Here is a 20,722-nt window from a genome sequence, read left to right as displayed (position 1 = left end):
AATAAATTTCTTTCTCAATCTAAGCATCCTAGGTACGAAAAAGAACCATCGAGTTCTGTGTTTTGTTTGTGCATTTAAGAGGAAAATCTCACATGGTGCACCTAACACATTGCCATGTCCCATGAGAAATAGAGTAGTCCTTTTCTGTCTACTATTTCTCATTCTGGTATTTCAATTGGGAAAAAATTGAGTAAATCCTACTAGTAGTCGATAAAATCAGCTAGGCAATAGAGTTTTCAATTGTAGAATTCACATGACCAATCAAGTTATTGGTGTTTAAGATAGGCGAAAATGATTGACCTCAAGATGGTGTTACTTCAATAATTTTTATTACTATCTTGTTGACTTGAACTCTACCGAAGTCAAGTCAGTTGATCGAATTTACTTTTCATCAAACTAAATAATTTCCCGCTAATTTGACGGTATATAATTTAGAAGGTATAACATGAGACGAAAGTGATAAATCACATCATTATATAATTATATGCACGATGAAACTAAATTATCTTTCGAATATAATTGTGACAGCAATTAATTATTGACTATTACTAGTTATTTAATATAGTCAACTCAAAATTCATGGTTTGAATGTAATAACTTAAATTTGGTCCCATAATGATGTGACAAACAAGACAACTATGAAGGGGATTGCATAACTCTGATGGGTGGGGGATAACTATATATTTTTAAAGAAGAGACAAAGATTAAGGGACATGGTACCAAAAATACAAGGATGAATATGGACCTACATTACATACTTTAAGGACCCACAATTATTTGACATAATGAGATGGGTTGACAATTAATTAAGATCATAGTCCAAGAGCCATCTTACAATTGGTGTAGTTGTCCAAATCTGGTTGGGAACCAACCATTCAATAAGAATGAAATGTTGCGTTCTACTTCAATGGCATATTTGATTAAGTCGATAAAAATCAATTTTTAAGTACATGGAGAGAAAGTAAGTAAAGATTTACTTTTAATTTTTTGAACAAACAGTTACTTTTAATTTGTTTTGATAAATATACTTGGATAAGCCAAAAAAAAAATCCTTCTAAACAATACGACACGCTGAGAAATCACTGCAAGAGGCTCGTCCCATGCGAGGAAAGAGCCCGTGGCAAAGGTGGCAGTAATAGTGAGAAGCAGAGGCCAAAGTAAACGAAGAAAACATTTAACGAAGCTTTTTGTAAATTATAAGTTGTGGGTCTTACGAAATATGTAGATAAAAGTTATAAATCATTCCGAGTTAATGAATATAAATAATATTTAATCAGCTTATAAACTTTAAAAAGCTTTACCAAACATACTCGGCCAGATTGGGACGATGAAAACAAACAAGGTGAAGAGACGAGAGGAGATTAAGTAGCCAATTTCTTAATTTATATGGTAGAAAAGAGTTGATAAACTGGTACATAAAATTTGTATAGTCCTTGAGATACAGTGGTATTTCGCTGCTCATGATACAAAATTTTATGGAAAGCACTGAAATAATCACAAACAGGGGAGAATTGGGGTGGTTGAAGTTACACCACAGACGAAATACAATCAACGCCTGACGGTGGGGATTATAATCTAAAATAAATTATACATCGGTGGGGCATTTTTCATAAACCATGGCCCCAGTATATCAAATCTACACAAAAATATGAATGCCTTCAAGATTCGTTCCTTGGAGTCGATGCCTTATTAACTGACTGCTTGCTACTGCAATTTGTGATGTGCTGAAGGACTCGAGTTTTCAGTTCCATTTTCGGAAGAGGTCACCTCAGAGGAAGCACTAGATGGTGCCACACTCTGCAGACTCTTTGCAGCTTGTGGAGCATTCTGCTGAGAGTCGGTGTTTGCATGTCTTTGACCTTCCTCTGCTAGTTTCCTAAGAAGGTTCATGACAGTAGGAAGAAATTTGGTCGACAATGAGAGGATTCCAGGAAGCTGCAGTGGAAACAGAGCCATTAAACCAAAAATTCCAAATTAAAAATGTTCCATCATCAGTGTATGCCTTATTGACTTCTATTTACAACCAAAAATTAAATGTAGTTGCAAGAAAAATATAATAAGGGGGTTAGCAACAAGACAATAGACACTTACAGCTCCATTGCGGAATTCACTGGAGATGTCTAGTTGCACCCATAGAGCTTTAACGAGCAGAAAAGCAATGAAAATAATGCCCAAGTACAAGGGATTTCTGCAAAGATGAAAATGCATTGCAATCCAAATGGCGCGGATGAGAGAAGTCTCAATCTAGAATGTCACCAGATAAGAGTACCCGGATAGGGAAAAAGAAAATTTAAAAAAAAAAAAAAAAAAGGAAGCCCAAAAACTTAAATAAATGGAGATATTCACACACACAGTCCATAAGTATGCAGCAGAGTACCTCAAAAGTGTCATGAATTCATTGAAACCCAAGACAACCAACGCCACTATTGCCCATGGAGGTGGTAACCAGTTGTTACTTCGCCTACTAGCCTCCTAGAATTGAGAAAAATGAAGAATCAGTAATTTTCATTAGCAAATTCTTTATCCATCATACTCAACTCAACAAAACTAAGCCTTGTCCCAAATTTATTTGAGTTTGTCAAAAGTCATAATTCTTTGTGATCGGCACTAGATATAATGATGTTCACAGAAATACTAAACAAGTTAAGTTCAAACAGAGATAATGGAGGTAAAATTTACGACCCAAAAGTTACAAAGTTTTCAAAAGTATTTTGTGTGTGATCATGCCTGAGCAGCAATGGCTTGAGTAACAGTGTATTCAGTCTCTGCCTTAAACTGCCTCCACAAGGATTTGCACTGGACTGGCGTAATCAAAGTTTTTGATGCAGGAACCTGGATAGGAATATCCAACCACAGAAAAAGTATTAATGCACTGTGGAATAAACTGTGCATACAAATGTGCACTTGCTGCCAACAACCTTCGACTTGTGTTACATAATTAAAATAATGGATCATGTGAACTTTATATATAGTGATGCAGCACCAACGGGACAGTTAATTGCAAAATTAGAATAGATCTATGGGGAGGGGGAATTAGAGAGAAGAAAGGGATGGGGATTCAACATAAGGGAAGAAAGAAAACAGGAAGAGAGAAAAGCGCCATAAGCCACCAAAATATTATTCATTCATCATCAATTGAAAATTACAATGCAAAATAGGTTTAAATAGTAAAACAATCCTAACGAGATTGGGCCCGAGCCCATACAAATCCAAATTTTAAATAATAGTCCAAAAATAAATAAAACTTAAATAAAATAAGTAAACGTTCGATGTTCTCATCAACTCTTCCAGGGTGGAAGAAAACTCGACCCTGTCGAGTGGATATATCACTATAGGCTGTCATCAATCTCCCAACCATAAGTTGAGTGGTTGGGCAAACTTCTTCCGACGTCTGTAAAAATGTGTCAGTCGAGATCTGAACCTGGTGTCCTCACCAACTCCCCTTGGGTGAACGGGAGGCGATCTAGGCCAAGGAAAATCCTACTGACTCCGATAAAACTCCAATAAATCTAGATTCAATTGCTGCAGTGTCTCTCTGGAGATCCATGTACAATCAGAATGTGGTCGACCAACCCAATGAATAAGGAAGCGTTGAACCTCTCCATCATTAGTAAACACAGTTTCTTCATCTAAAATAGCATCAATTTTATCTGTGTGCGCTGTGAGAGGTGGTAGTGGGTTAGAATTGGCCAAATAGTCGGGATCAAGGTCCACAAAAGGAGGAAACAAAGGATCATCTGAGGGAATGAAATGACCTTTATAAGCTACTAGATCCTCAACATTGAAAGTAAAATGGTAACCAAGATGTGGTGGAATGTCAACAACATAGGCATTTGGACCAACTTGCTTTAAAATTTTAAAAGGACCGCACTACAAGCTTGCAATTTGGAGGCGGGTCCATGTAGACGCCGCTCTGGCCTAATGCGGACCATAAAGTAATCCCCAACATTAAACTCAATATGTCGTTTACGTAAATCAGCTTGTAGTTTATATTTTGCATTACTAGCTTCAAGTTGTTTATTGATCTCAATATGCAAATCACGAAGATGTTGTGCAAATGCTTCGGCTCACACTGACACTCTAGCCTGCGGGGGCAAAGGGATGAGATCTAACGGTTTCCTAGGCTTGTACCCATAAATGGCTTCAAATGGACTCATACCTAATGAACGATTTATGGAGTTATTATACGCAATTTGAGCTACAGGGAGGATCAAATCCCAATTTCGAAGATTTTCCCGGACCAGACAAAGCAATAGGTTACCAAGATTTCGATTAACAACTTCAGTTTGACCGTCAGTCTGAGGGTGGTAGACCGTAGAAAATTTCAATTTGGTACCCATCTTTTGCCACAAAGTCCTCCAAAAATGGCTAGTGAAACGAACATCCCTATCGGACACAATAGTCTTAGGAAGCCTATACAATTTAACAATCTCATTAAAGAACAACATAGCCACCTTAGACGCGTCTGAGGTTTTGCTACAGGGGATAAAATGAGCCATTTTCGAAAAACGGACGATAACCACAAAAATAGAATCATATTTCTTTGGGGTGCGTGAAAGGCCTAATACAAAATCCATACTAACATCTTGCCAAGAACAATTGGGGACGGGAAGAGGGGTGTATAAGCCTGTGTTCTGCTTCTTCTATTTACTCAATTGACAGGTGTTACAAGTACTAACAATCTTAGCCACGTCTTTCTTCAAGCTAGGCCAATAGAATTGACGTTCAACTTTCTCTATGGTCTTATCACGTTCAAAATGACCAGCTAACCCTCCCGCATGAATTTCCCACACGATGAAATCTCGCACTGAAATTCGAGGGATGCACAATTTATTGGCTCGAAAGAAATAACCCTCCTCAAGTCGGAAGCTATCTGTGGTGTGTGATTGTCCCTTTTGCAAATCGAGAAAGATATCCTTAAAATCGGGACATGCCTCGTAGTCCTCTTTAAGTCTTTCAAAATCGATGACCTTGACACTTATGATTGACAAAAGGGAGACACAACAACTTAAAGCATCAGCTGCTTGGTTCTCCACACCCTTCTTGTGTTTTAAAACAAATGAATATGTCTGTAAATATTCAATCCATCGACCATGCCTAGAGCTTAATCTTTTCTCGAAGTTGAGGTAACGGAGGGCCTCGTGGTCCGAATAAAGAACAAATTCCTAGGGCAACAAATAGTGGCGCCAATAGCGCATAGCCTGGACCACCGCATAAAGTTCCTTATCATAAGTCGAGTACTGTTGTTTGACTTCATTTAACTTCTCATTGAAGTAGGCAACAGGGTGACAATCCTAACTCAAGACTCCGCCTATACCTACCCCGGAGGCATCGCATTCAACTTCAAAGACTTTGGAAAATTCGGGAAGACGCATGACAGGAGCCTCCGTCATTCGCTTCTTGACCAACTTAAAGGCCTTAGCCGCTTCTTGTGTCCAATGAAACTTCCATTTCTTGATGCACTCTGTGATTAGCGCCATAATAGTGCTAAACCCCTTGATAAAACGACGGTAAAATGTAGCTAAACCGTGAAAGCTCCTGACGTCATGAATAACTTTAGACTCAGGGCAGTCAATAATCGCTTGAACTTTGGCGGGGTCAGCAGATACTCCTATCGAATAGACAATGAAACCCAAAAAAACGACTGTACCAGTGAAGAAAAAGCACTTCTTGATGTTAGCATACAGATTAGTTGCACGAAGGGTAGAGCAAACTTGTGTGAGGTGGTCACGGTGTTGCTCCTTAGTCTTACTATAGATAAGGATATCATCAAAGTAAACAACAAGAAACTTACTCATGAAAGGTCAAAGAGTTTGCGTCATTACCCGCATAAAGGTACTTGGCGCATTGCTTCGCCCAAAAGGCATGACCAGCCATTCATAAAGACCATCTTTCGTTTTAAACGTAGTCTTCCACTCATCACCTAGGCGAATTCGAATCTGATGATATCCACTCTTCAGATCAATCTTCGAAAAGATTGTGGCACCAACCATCATGTCTAACATATCGTCAAGTCTAGGAATGGAAAAACGATACTTCACCATGATCCTATTGATCGCACGATTATCCACACACATCCTCCAAGAACCATCCTTTTTGGACGTCAATAGGGCGGAGGCAGCACACGGGCTTAAGCTCTCACGAATTAATCTTTGTGAAGAAGGTCATCCACTTGCCTTTGAAGTTCAGCGTGCTCGGTAGGATTCATCCTATAATGAGGCAAATTTGGAAGGGATGCCTCCGGGATGAAATCTATGGCATGTTGAATATCCCATAGAGGAGGTAGATGATCAGGTAGGTCCTCCGAAAAGACATCTCGAAACTCTTGGAGGATTGACCGGACTTCAACAGGGCTCTCTATTGTGGAGTGGGATGAAACCTCCATGACCACCACAGCGAACACAATTGAGTCACCAACAAGTGTACGCTCAAACTCCATAGGACTAATGATATGCAATCCCTTTCGTTCCACACTCTTCTTCATTTCCAGTGGGCCAACAAGCTTTGGGGGTAGAGGGTTAAGGTAATCTTCTTTCCATTAAACACGAAGGAGCAGGAATTAGATCGACCATAGATGGTTACATCTAGGTCAAATAACCAAGGTCGTCCCAAAATGATGTACCCGACATCCATTGAAATGACATCACACCATATATGGTCCTTATACTCGAGAAACTGGATAGGGACTAAACAAGGCTCCTTGACAGCTATAGAAGAGGTATCAACCCAAAAGACGCTGTATGGCTGAGGGTGAGAAACAGACTTCAACCCTAGACGGGATACAATAGCCATCGAAACCGCATTAATGCAGCTGCCACTATCTACGATAACTTTACAACCCTTGTTATTAATCTTGATGTAAGTGTGGAAGATGGCATGACGACGCCAATCATCAACATCCCTAGGCTAGATAAGAGTGCAACGGACGACATCGACTCTAGGTGTATGTTGAATAAGGGGACTAGCCTGAATACAACCTAAGAAGATATCTTCACTATCCTCCAAGTCATCAAACTCTTCTAACTTAGGCTCATAAACCTGGTCCTCTAGTGGTTCGTCAACTATACCTTCACGCTCTTCCATAACTAGAGCTCGGCTAGGACACTTAGAAGAAATGTGACCAAAAACCCTTACAGTTGAAGCATTGCAAACGGGAGGACGTTCTTGAAACCTCAGAACCTCGACCTTTGCTACCCGATGTGGGGGTAGTATTAGAAGGAGGAGGTCCTAGAATAGATTTAAGGGATGGAGTGGATGCAGAAGAGGTTGCAGTGCAGAAGTCACTACGATTTCTATACAGTGTCCTAGTCACTAACTCGTAATCCCGAACGAAAAAGTAGGCGTGGTCAAGAGTGGTGACGCCTCTAAGGACAAGCTCACGTCTAAGATCATCCCTTAAACCTTGCCTAAACCTACTCAAGGTCATGACCTCATCCTCAACGACTTGACATCTCATTCGAAACTCATCAAACTGAGCAACGTATTCAGTCACAGGTCGACTATCTTGCGTAAGTGCGTTCCATTGATCCAGCAAGTTACCCCTGTAAGATTGAGGTAAATATTTTTCTTGAAGGCGACACTTCATTTCATCCCAACTCCCAACAGGGGGAGCATGACACCTCTCCAGAAGGTCCTCAACACTTTCCCAAAAGAGTTGAGCGGTGCCAGTTAATTTCAAACTGGCAAATTGTACCCTCCGATCTTCCGGGACCCCACCAGGCAAAGAAACGATCCATATCTCTAACCCATTGATTGAATACACTAGGATCTAGACAACTATCAAATGTAGGGACGTCTAACTTAATATTTCGAAAGAGGCATTCCTCGTGGCGAGGGGGAGATAGTGTACCATGACGGTGATATTCCCGCTCACGCCCACAAGCCTAATTTCCTTCCCTACGATCATGTCTGGCGTGGTGTCAACTGCCTTGTGGACGACGATGGGGTCTATTAATGGAAGCCTCAGAGTTTTCAGCTTCAGTTGAATGTAGGATTGGGTCAAGAGTGTTCAACCTAGCGGTTAGGGCTCTATTCTCCTCACGAGTAGCGGCTACCTCAGTTTGGACAGCCGTTAATTGATTTTGTAATTGTGCCAACTTCGGGTGAGGGCTTCAATATAGGAAGGGTCCATGGCAAGGGTACTAGCACTAGAAGCAGTAACACGACCACTACGCAATTGCATACACAATAGCACTAGCTAAGTGAAGTGCACTATAGAGATCAACAAACAACTAGTGCGAACAGTAGATTAACAATATGATATTCTATTATTATTATTATTATTTGTTTGTTAAAAATGGGATTACGTAAAGTCCGATTCTTAGCAAGTTAATAATAATAATGCGAATAAAATAAAAAGCAAAGGTACAAATGATAGGCCTAGTTACGTGGGGTAAACGGGTGAACAATGGGAGTTAGTTCGCAAATTCCAATCAAGTAGGTTTAAGGCTCAAATTACTAAAGTATTAGCAACACAAAGAATTAACTGATACAATTCTAAATAAAGCAGTAGTGTCAACTAAAAATAGATAGGAGCAGTGACTCCCTAAGTTCAGTTGGTTGGAATTGCCAATGAGTGGGACTCCACGAATGTTTATGTTCTTCCCGCCATTTCAGTTATCTTCCAATTAAGAACTCGCTCCTCTTGAATTGTGACAATAGTACTCAACAATCTAGGGCACAAGAAATTGTCTCTGACTTCTCTGAATCTGGTTGACAGCTACCTCTTGAATCCGATGGTGGTTGGGGTATTTTGAAGATGATGCCTCGGTAATGTAAAACTAGTCCCTACATTCGGCAACTCAAAACTGGGCTTCCTTGTCTGCAGTCACTGTGGTATTTGTGTGTATGGACGATAGTGGTGTTGCGTCAACAAAGGACTGGTTTCAGCAGCGACAGTCGGGAGATGGCTGTGACTGGAACCACTGGAGGTTGATTGCAACAGTTAGATCAGGGGCTCGTTACGTGGTAATGGGCCTTGAACTATTGGTATTAAATTTGTTAGTTGTAATTTGGATTTTATGTGTATACGTAGTGGACTACTGAGAATGAAGACGGTGGCGGCGACCTCAATCGGGTTTCTGTGTGAAGGGAAATTGTAGGTAGTGGGCTATTTTGTATGAACTTGGGTTGTGTTGCTGACAGAGACGCAGTGGGTGTAGCGGTGCTGGGCGGTGATGTGGGTAGAAGACAAAACGCCGGGTAGTGTGCGCGGCGTCGATGGAGAGGTCGGTTTCTGTAGCGGCTACGGGAAGATGTTTGGGTTTTGGATTAGATTGAAAATGATAAAGAGTTGGACCGGGTTGGTATTTATCGGGCTTGGAGATTTGTTGCAATTAGGTTGGATAGTTTGGGCTTCTTTATGTAGGAAGGAATTAGGTTATATGGGCCCAGTACTATAATATGGGTGGAATGTAATTAATGGGCTGCTGGTTGGCTATATATTGAGAGGTAAGCTGTTTGCTATTAGGCTTGGTAGGAATTGAAAACACATCTAGGGTTGAAACAGCAACTTTAATTTGAAAATGTTGCAGCAGATTAAGTTGACGCAGAATTAAATTTGCCCCGCAGCTTCTTTTTTTTTTTTTTTTTTTAATTTTGGCGTGAACAATAACCGTGAAACAGTAATTTTTTTTATTTTTTTATTTTTTATTTTTTTAACCAAGATTGAAAATTGAAGAAGAGAAAAAAAACTGCTGCCTTCACGAAAATTCTTCTAGTTTGTGCTGTTCCAATAGATTTTGGGAAGGAAATAGGAAGAAATTTTTGGATTAAAGAAAAGAAATTACCCAAGGTTCGGTTCTGATATCAAATTTGATGCAGCACCAACGGGACAGTTAATTGCAAAATTAGAATAGATTTATGGGGAGGGGGAATTAGAGAGAAGAAAGGGATGGGAATTCAACAGAAGGGAAGAAAGAAAACAGGAAGAGAGAAAAGCGCCATAAGCCACCAAAATATTATTCATTTATCATCAACTGAAAATTACAATGCAAAATAGGTTTAAATAGTAAAGCAACTCTAACGAGATTGGGCCCGAGCCCATACAAGTCCAAATTTTAAATAATAGTGCAAAAATATATAAAGCTTAAATAAAAGAAGTAAACGTCCGATGTCACGTCCGATGTCCTCATCATATAGTTACATAGATGAATCATAACTAAGTTATTTCTAAATCATCCAGGCACTGAAACTAAGCTCCCGTTTGGCCCCCATTAATTCAATTCTATTACATTTCATTTTTCTTTCTTCTCTTTTCAACTATACATTCTTCCATAAAATAATATTACACGTAAATCGAAAATTTTTCCTTCTTTTCCAACCACTCATTTTTCAAAAAAACACTATTCCACCCATTTTCATTTCTCCAAAATGGGGGCCAAACGAGGGCTAAGTTAGTTCATGTCAAAATAGAAACAAGGCTTTTGAAACACCCATGAGAAACAGTTTACCAGTTTTCCCTTCAAATGTCTGTATTTTTTAGGATGAGAATTTAACAAAGATCAGTATTTAGTGCAGTTTAGTGTTATTTCACCAACATCAAAAAATAAGTCAAGAAATGAACCATTAAAATGACTACCTCATCCCAAGTGCTTGATGCAAGAGCGTCCATTGAACTGCTTTTATTGGTAGAACCAGCCTTGGAATCCAAAAAAGCAAGGTTCAATTTATTCTCAACAGGGTCAGCTTTGTCATCCAAACGGATTGCAGCCATAACAGATAGTAGCTTCAAAGACTAAGAAAAGAAAAGATATTGTTAGAAGTATAATTCAATCGAGAAATAAATAATCCCACCAAAGATCTAGGTGGAAAATATCATACAGCAGATCGAGCAGTTTTGTTGATGGCCCGAATATCTTCCTTCCCGGTCCAGACCCGTGGCATTGAATCAGAATCATGGCTAAATATTGTTGTGAACCTATAAATAATTGACCGGTCAGTTCCCAATTCGCACAAGTAGAATCCCAAAAAAAAAAAAAAAACGTTATGTTAATGATAACTAGGTCTTGAATTGAAAACATTTAGCAAGTACCTGTCCTTCATGCGAATCAAAACCCTTCCAGCCTCTTCTTTCGCCTTTGCTTCAACCAATGCTCTTGCATGCTCCTTCAACCTTAGAAGCATTTTATCTTGGGTTTCTTCATCCATTTCAAAACCAGAGAGAGCAGTAGAAAACCCAGCAACGGCATTTTCAGTCTCACGTTGGAGAAGTTTCCTTATTGCAGGCCATGTATCATCACTGGCTCCATCTAATAAAGCCTCAACAGGGCCAGACAATGCTTCATTCAATTTTGACTGCATAAGAAATCATATCAGTGAAATACTAGACAGGATTGCATGGCTATAAAATTAAGTAAACCATTTTATTGCACCACAGTTATAACTCAAATTAAGGTCTAGCAAAGATAACCAGCTCTGTTTTGCTAACAAGTCTGTTGCTAGCTATAACTGCCTCAAATTTGACGAAATCAAGGCAATATATCATAGGGATACATCCTTGCACTTGCAAATTTCATACATCAATAATAATGCAATAAATCCATGGATTTCAGACATACATAAAGGAGATTCAAACTGTTGAATCTATAATTACTAGAGTCAACAGTTGCAAAGTTGCAACATCACAAGATTTCATACCTCATACATAGTTGTAAGTTCAGATAGCTTGGCTATGCGAACTGCCACAACATGTGCATCCATATCTCGATGAAGTTTTTCCCTTACTCTGGACGAGTCCCAATTTGCCTGGTCAATGTATACTTCTGAAAAATAACAAGTTAATCAGTACTATAGAGAAGAGTTAGTTTTTATGGGATACCACGCTCTGCAATTATAAGCTATTGAACCTTCAATCAAGCCTTCTATCATACTTAAAAACGTCCACTAAGATCATCTAGAAGAAGAAGCTACAGGCTAAAATTACTTTTCTAATGAAAAATGTACCATTCAGCTAAATAAAAAATATACTATGTTAATGGTTGAAGCAATTCAAATTTAAATCTGCATCCCCTTTGCCTTTTCAGAGCTCTTCTTGGGAATTCCATTCTAAGTATCGATGAAATACATGTGATAACATGCTCAACCCCTCTCACCATGTAAATATAGATGGCATGATAAACATCAGATATTGTACCTGCAGAACCATCATCAAACTCTGACATGAAATGTTTGGAGCAATCACGAGCAGCCATAGCAAATCCCTTTCCCCCATTCAAGGCATCATCAAATGCATCTTTAAATCTATCCAGAGTGCCAGATCTAATGTGTCCCAGCATGGATTGATAAGCCGGTTGGACAAGCTAATATGCCAAAACCCAAAAATGAACTTGAGGAAAAATCAAAATAACTGAAAATCTAAAGTCAGATCCTACATCAACTCTTATTAGGTTTATATACAACCATGAAAGACCAAAAAACCCCACCTTAATGATGCATCGTGTGTGTGTTATTTCTTATGTGAACCAGCAATTAGGGCCGAACAAAACTCCCGAACTAAGATGGGCCCAAACCTAATCGAACCAAGAGGTTCCATTAGGTTTGGTTCTTCTTAGGTTAAATGCCCGAATAGTTGTTAGAATTGAGAACCGACAAGCTTAGTTTGGTTCTAGATGGTTCGGTTTTTTATTTTAAACTAAGAATCGAATAACCGAATCACTCTATTTTTTTTAATTTTTTATATTGAATAAGCCAAATTATTTTAATTTTTCTAAGTAAATTTTCCAATTAACTAATTAAGTGACTAATAAGTGCCCAAGGCTTCAAGGACCAAGCCCAACTTGAACCCAAAATATTTTTCCTACAATTTCAATTAAGCCCAATTTCACTTCACAGTTCACCTAACATTCCCTCATTCTGCCATTTAAGTTAAGCTATTACTCTCATTTTCAGCTGCTTCCCTCTCACAAGTCACGACTTCATCTTTGTTCCTCAAGATCAGTGATGTTTTAGCGTTATTATTTACTTTTCGATAATTTATATACATTAGTAAATGGATCTTATCAGACAAATTTTTATTTGTATATTTCTAATTGGACTATCTAATTTTGTAAGAGTCAAGATTGAACATGTCATTGGTTAATTAATGTAATGTTGTTGTAAATGTTAAAAAATGTAATTATGGTACGAAATCGAACCAAACCATTTCAATTTCACAATTAAATTTGGACCCGACGGTTCCATTTACTAAATACCCAAAAATCCTAGGTCAATTCGTTTCTCTTTAGAACCGAACCATGCTCAAGGCTACCGGCAACCACATCAAAATGTTCATTTCTCAATATCAGTGCATAGAACTTATTTGATGCTTCACCTTTGGGTCCTGAAAGCTGAAAGAAGTGTTCTCTCACAGATAGAGGTAGGTGGATACATATAGAGAAAAGTGTGGTGGGTTTATGCTATCAAAAACAAAGTCAAAACTTAGAAAAGACCAAAAACGTCATCAGGCACATGTGACAGCAAAATGCACTTATCAGATTCACCATTCCATCAGGAAGTTTGCTCATTCTAGATGTTAAACAATGGTTAAAACTAGCACTCATTATTTACTCGTGGTTTCTGTCTGGTCTACACACAGAATCTGAGTGAAATATAATATCGTGTCAAGAATGAAAGCCAAAGGAAGATTAGATATTGAAAAAAACATGAATCTCCAATGAGAGAGAACTGATAAATTTTTAGTTCAGGATGTATTTGCCATTACTCTATCTACATTTTTATATAAAATAAAGATACGCATCTTTTTCCATACGTGTACAACTTCAAGGGTGAATTAAAGAAGCATTACTTGCAGCAATTTCTCTTCTAACTGTTTCCGCTTTGAAGATCGAACACCTTCATCAAAATAGGTCGTCTCTACATCATATCTAGTTTAGAAAGATGAAACATATGTATGAGAACATCTCAAAAAAGTAGAAGCAGCTACCCTTGAAAGAGTGCGTACACTTAAAGCTATACTACATTATTAAGATGCAGCAAATGGAATATCCTGCTATAAAATCAGTTTGCCAAAATCTTCAATGTCAACGAAAATTTTGATCAATAAACAGGGCCATGCTTACTTACAAAGACGGCATCATAGCTATCTAGACAGTATGCGAAAAATATACAAACTTCCACCTATTATAAAGAATTTCACTTGTAATTTCATGTATCCTAATTTAAAACAAACCAAAATTCACTTAAATTTTAGTTGAGAATTATATATGCTTCAGCCCTCCTCCAGCCTAGTTTTCTAGTGATTTGCCAAACTGACCAGCTCAGACACATTGTCCTTCAAATCCACTCACACCATTAATTATCAACCATAAAGTCCAGGTAAATCTACCACAGTGAACGATCAGAAGTAGTCTGTAACTGGAGATATTGACTTCCCAAGTAGGAGCACGCTGATCAAAGGAAATATTTTGGCAGTGTTTTGAAGATCTAGTCTCTACTTAACTGCAGCAGAGTCTAACAATTTCATGCTCGCAGAAGTTTGGAAGATTCGAAGTAATAATAAGCTCTTTGGCAAATTGTAATGCTCTCAGGGTCCCAAAACATATATGGGCAATACTACGTTAAAAAATAATTGTCACAGAGCTTCAAGTAGAACATAAGTGCGGGCAATTATCAACTTACTCCGTTAGACAGACATCAAGAATTGAGCTGAGCTTCCTCCCAAAGCTTGGCATCAGTCGAGATTGTACAGCATCTTCCAGCTGATGCCATTCCTATATAATGTAATCAAATTAAATTTGATGTTTTATGATGTTTGGATTGCATGTGCAGATGTAATACATACAATATTACAAATCAAACAAAACTTTAAAATAAGAAAAGGTACCTCATTTGCAATAAAAGAAGAAAACTTCTCATTCGTGATCTCTTCACAACGTACAGTGGCAACCATGACCTGCAATAGATAAGCAAATGCATCAGTGATGAACTGTCTAAACAGTTTATTATGACATCAGGGTAGATGTTCAGATGATGACTTTGTGAGCAGGCAGGTCAAGGTCCTTGTTCTCCTTGATGATCTTCCAAATTTCTTGCGCGCTAAATGAAAAGCCAGAAGCAGGAACTACAGCTCGCCTATCCCCCGCAAGCCCACCAGGTGCAATAGAATGAAAGAACCTCTGTCTTAGGATCGCTACCTTCATTAAAAAAAGCCGGTAACAAAATCTTAGATCCCTAACAATCGCAGGAGCAACATTCTAAAAAACAGTTCACAAAAGGTACAAATGGCAAAGAAAGAAGCCAAAGCATTCACATGAACAAACATAAAAATCACTTTAAAGTATTCAAACATGGAATTAACCTGCTCTTTGAATTGTTCTTCCCTCTCTTCATAACTAGAAAGAGCAGTAACTTTAACCTGCAATTCATCCATTAGATAAATATCAGGTAGAACAGAACACAAACTTAGAGAATGTTTAGCTAAGCTTAGAAGGTGCTTAAAGCACTTTTTTTGAAAATAGCTATAGCTCAAAAAGCACCTTTCAAACATAACCAAAAATATCTTAACAGAGCTAAATCAACAAGACATCGGCATCTTACATTAAAGAATTCGCTTAATGGAGTTTCCTTGTGCGCACTCGGCTTAGGAACTGCATCCCATATCTTCAAAAGTAGAGGTAGAGGAAGGAAGGGGGGAGAGAGAGAGAGAAGCTCAGAACCCAACTACAGTTGGACTCGTTCATAATACGGTAAAATATCACATATGATGTACCTTCTGAATGTCTTCTCTTAAAACAGGTTCCAGGTTTTCCAAAGGCGTCTATAACATGTCAAGAAAAAACAAAATGCTCCAGCATAACATATTCTTAATTCATGGAACCATATAACCCTAAAAATTTTAAATTTCCGAAGTACATTTAAAGGAAACATCAACTGAGAAAGGAATGGGTTGAGCATACCCTTGTTTTATCACGTATAACAAACATCAAAGTTGTTTTGCGTGGACTAAATAATCTCATCATGACCTGTTCATCATAATTATAAATAAGTAAAGCATTGCATCCGAATTATATGCTGGAAGAGAACAGGTGCAAGAGTTACCTGGAATACAGTTTTTAAAAGAGGCTTATTTGCAGCCTGCTCACGGCCAATGTCATGACACCACCTAAAATATTTTCCAAGGAATATAAATAGCTTGACAATCTCAAATAAACAATAATCTCATGGATCACAGCCAATCATATAATATGCATTTCCATTCAACCAACACTAATACGATGAGTCACGTTCTTTTCAAATCCTTACAATAATCACACCTAAATACCTATAACAATCACTCCTTCAAACATACAATCGTGTGATGTGGTTCCACCCTATATCTGCTATAACTATCCCAAATAACTCAATTTAAGTGTTAAATGATATCCAAACCATTTTTAATGCAATGCAACAATCTTACATGTTTATTAGCACTATATCTGATACAGCTAGGGCAAACAAGGCACTCTGCTTTTCAAATGCAGTATCATCCTGAAAAGGAGCAAAAAGATTAGAAAAGAACAAGGTTCTACTAACAGCATATTTGTCTACTTCTCCAGATCCCTTGATATAAAATAACATAATTGAATAAACAAAAGAATATTTAAAGAACTAATATGCATTCTTAGACAGGCTGGAATTTCTAAGGAAACTAAGACGTACAATAAGAAAGCCCAGGCAATATATGTAGAGGAAACTCCATTTGATCCCAGAAACATAATCTCGTCATATTTGCACCATAAAAGATCATGGCAAGAGAATAAGCATACAGTACAAAATCATGTTATCAAAGGTCGTAACAAGAGAGGGCAATATAGTACAAATTCATATTATTCAATAAGCTCCCAAATGTTGGTATGGCGGTATCAGCAGCTCGAAAAACAACGTCCATAATCGGTAAGTCTTTATGGCAAGAAAGATAGAAAATGTACGTTTCCAAAATCTCTTAGCTATTTGGAATGAAAACTGTGCAGAAACGAAACAAAACATAGCATAGATGGCTGGAGAAAATAAGCACCATAAGTATACTAGCAGTTTTAGAATAACGAGTCTTTAAACATATATTATAGTGATAATAACCATAATAAGCAAATTACAATAAAAAATGAAGTGTCAAGTAAAAGTTGCTTCGTTTGTACCTCTCCTCGTTCTCTTCCATCGGTGCCCTCTAAATCCATTACAAGAGTGCAAGGTTCAATGCCAACACATTGCGCCAACCAAATACCTTTAGTGGTTTGAGACCTGATGGAATTCAGGTACTGTTTTAGTTTTATCGAAAAACAAACAAGAGATGTAACAAAAGGGATTTTAATTAACGTACCTCCCCTTAAAAGTATCCATCTCCCTAAAATTAGTACCAAACAGGTGATTTAACAATGTACTCTTCCCTGTCGATGTCATGTAACGCAATTATATCAGTTTAAAGTGAGAAGACAAAAAAAAGCAAGATTATTATGACAACCTGTAAGTGGACAGGAATCTTTGAACTGTACTAGATGTAAAAAAGGATCTTAGCAGTGTAAAAATTCATAAATTCCTAATAAAGCCTCCCAAAATTGACATATTCTGAACTGATGAAGAAAAGAGATAAAGAAATATCTTTACTACTAAAAGTTCATACCACTACTCTGAGGACCCATGATGGAAACTACGGCATAAGAAAGCCCGCATTCTGCAAGTTTAACTTCCTTCATGAACTTATCCAGTCCAGCAACATTGAAATTTCCGTCCCCATCTATAAGGTGAGTTGAACAACAACTGTCGCTTTTATCTGGATAAATAAATGTACAGCAATTGTATTAGCAAGAACTGTAGTGTTATTAGAACAGAATCTTAACTTCAGAAACCAATTAAATGCGTTGTGGGCATCTGAGTTTGCTATAGCACACTAGAGTATGCTCAACAACCAGTCATAACAAGAATAAAGGAAACGTCTCACGGTGGGAGAATCAAAAAATTGCTTCTGATTACCTAGTAGAATAAGAATTTTTTTTATCTTGACACCCAAATAACGGTGGAGAAAATTTGAAAATAGAATGGCATTTGCTCGACTGGGCTTCTGCAAATATTATATCCAGTTAAGGCTAGTCTCTTAAGTTATTTTTCAAACAGTAGTGAATAAACTGTTTCAACCCAGCAATGGAAAAGAAAAGAAGATAACTCTTCGAGCTCGTCAAATCCATTATATAATCGAAAAATAAGGAAAGTTTCAATGGTTCTCAGTAAAAGTGTTTTGACACTATCAAAACACATGGAGAATAGTGAATAAATTGGATTGAAATGATTTATTCAATTTAAATTTTTAAAAATAATTAAGGAACTAGCCCTAACTGAATAAAGTAAAGAAATAAGATTAGTTGAATTAAGTAAAAACACGATTCATTGTCAATTCTTCTCCACCAATTTGTCAGGTTCCAATATAATAAAAAACAAGTTCATTTACAAGACTCTTAGCAACCAAGTCTTGAAGTCTCTTAGCAAACAACATGCATGAGCTCCAATCCAGTTAAAACCAGAAGATAAGAGCCAAGAAAACAGTAATTACGCCATCATATCAAATTCAAATTCAATCACACTAGTATCAAAATCCAACCCAATAAAACCCAAATCCCAGAATCAATCCCAATGTACCCAATTTCAAAGCGCAAACCACTGCTTAAACATAAATAGTTACCAATAATGCAAAGCACTTAAGAACCAAAATACAGGAAATGTACGTAGTAGCCCGTATGACAATAAAAATACAAGCAAATACGCAATATAAAAAAATAAATTTACTCAGCCCTAGTCAATCATTTCTCATAGATAACAAAGAAATCATTAAATAAGAGGTTTTTTCGATAAAATGAATTAACAGAAGTATTAATGTTCAAATGGATAGCAGGCATACCCATATGTATCAGAAGATTCAGAACTGAAACAGTTCAATGAAAGATGGCGATTTTTGGAGGACCAGAGATTGGAGATTACTGAATTTTGGAACTTGGAGCAGAAGATCTCGAGTAGGTGAGGTAATGTCGTGTACTGTCTCTTCTTTTCGGTGTCTTTAAAAGGCGGGATTTACTGTCCGACAATGATCAAGAAAAGAAATAGTCAAAAAGGATGAAGCAGCAGAGAGACGGATAGAAGGGTTTATTGAAATTTTAATCTTTCATACTTAAAATTCATAATTCTATAAATTGCAAGATTCGTCTTCAACTCTCGAGCAAAGCGACGGTCCTATCCTAAATTTGTCCAAGCTTTGCCCCATTTTGACCTTCATTAATTTCAATTTCATCATATTTTATTTTTATTTCTTTTATTTTTAGTCACACAATCTTCCATAAAATAATATTACACGTAAATCGAAAATTTATCCTTCTTTTTTAACCACTCATTTTTAAAAAAATATTATTCCATCCACTTTCATTTTCACAAAATGGGGGCCAATCCCCAACATCTAAGAAATTATGGCCCGTTTGATACAAGCCAGTTCTATGGAAATTGGAATTTAAATTTCATTTTCCATCCATTTTGTCTTGTTTGATGGACAACATTTTCCATGGAATTTGGTTTTCACCTTGCCCCCACGTGACCCTTTTTCTTTTTTTTCTTTTTTTCTTTTTATGATGTCCAGGTATCCACTTTACATTGACTAAATTCTGGAGTCTACACCTTGGCCCCTCAAGCTGCAGACAGGTTAAACTGCAAGTTGTGCCCCAAACTGGCTAGTGCTCAAAACCCCCCAACTGATCTGCCAAAGTGTCAAGCAAGTCGTTTCCACATCTTTGCACATTGCCTTCCAGTAGAGCTCCTGCCTTCCAAGATAAATCCTGCCTTCCAGGAGAATATTTGCCTTCCAAAAACCCTTCAGGAATCGAACTCACGACCTCTGATCTGCCAGCCTTCAAACGCCCTCATCTTTGACAATTGGAATGTGTCATAAGGGGGCCACGTGACCCTCTTTCTTGGTTTTTAAGGAAATTGTTTTCCTTTGGGTTTGGTGGGAAAGTAATTTTCAACTTGTTTTTTATTTTATTTTTAAAAAAATTTTGGCAATAAAAACAAATTTTATACACAATTGTAACAAATTATATCTCTTTAGTAAATAATTTTCATGAAAAACAAAATCAAACAAATATCAAAAGATATAAAATTTTCACATTTATCGGATAGAAAAGTATATCAATCAAACACATTTAATTGACAATTCTCAATAAAACAAATTCTAGACAATTCAATTCCCTATAATTCGTTTTTTCTCACCCAAATTTCATCATTACAATCAAACAGACCCTTAGTGTACTTAGTCACTACATACGAATTTATGTCCAAAAGTCTTTTAAATTAGGGATAATTGCAGTTGAGACCACAAATCTTTCAAAAGGTTACAAAAGTATTTTAAATTAGGGATAATTATAGTTGAAACCATAAACCTTTCAAAAGGTTACAGAGTTTTCTTTAACCTCTCATTTGTTGTAGTCGTCATCCCAAATTTTTTAAAATGTTGCAAATAAAACCAAAATGATGGATTGCCCATATTTCTATTAGTCGACCAAAAAAATTGGGCTTTAACCACATTTTAATCAATTATAAAATGACAAAATAATAGCTTTATATTTTTTCACATAAATAAGTAAAAAACTTAAATCAAAATCAAAAATAAAAGAAGATGAAGAAGAAAAAATAAAATAAAATAAGGAAAAAAAATCTTCTTCTCCTCACCCTCATCATCCCCAACTCCCTCAACCCAAAACCAGAATCCAACGTC

The 20,722-nt window shown here is 37.3% G+C and overlaps 1 protein-coding gene across 2 annotated transcripts; it reads right to left on the bottom strand.

The window, feature by feature from the left end:
• Positions 1–1,400: 1,400 nt before the first annotated feature.
• On the bottom strand, positions 1,401–19,046 carry LOC111401556 (protein ROOT HAIR DEFECTIVE 3-like). Of its 2 annotated transcripts, XM_023029342.1 has the most exons (23): positions 18,863–19,046; positions 17,594–17,743; positions 17,294–17,360; positions 17,112–17,214; positions 16,394–16,464; positions 16,036–16,099; positions 15,894–15,959; positions 15,707–15,754; positions 15,535–15,597; positions 15,296–15,352; positions 14,973–15,131; positions 14,822–14,890; positions 14,617–14,708; positions 13,784–13,862; positions 12,134–12,299; positions 11,638–11,762; positions 11,033–11,295; positions 10,822–10,918; positions 10,580–10,735; positions 2,728–2,832; positions 2,378–2,472; positions 2,092–2,188; positions 1,401–1,935 (listed from the first exon to the last, which is right to left on the bottom strand). In XM_023029342.1, exons 1-23 carry the CDS (start codon positions 18,864–18,866, stop codon positions 1,705–1,707), a joined length of 2,427 nt encoding a protein of 808 aa, XP_022885110.1. In that variant the 5' UTR covers positions 18,867–19,046; the 3' UTR covers positions 1,401–1,704. The 2 variants fall into 2 exon arrangements, with proteins under 2 accessions (XP_022885110.1, XP_022885111.1); XM_023029343.1 differs by lacking the exons at positions 16,394–16,464; positions 17,594–17,743; positions 18,863–19,046.
• Positions 19,047–20,722: the final 1,676 nt, after the last annotated feature.

This window comes from Olea europaea, chromosome 10 (assembly GCF_002742605.1).
Source record: "Olea europaea var. sylvestris chromosome 10, O_europaea_v1, whole genome shotgun sequence".
Taxonomy (NCBI): Eukaryota; Viridiplantae; Streptophyta; class Magnoliopsida; order Lamiales; family Oleaceae; genus Olea; species Olea europaea.
This window is presented reverse-complemented; position numbering and strand designations above follow the sequence as displayed.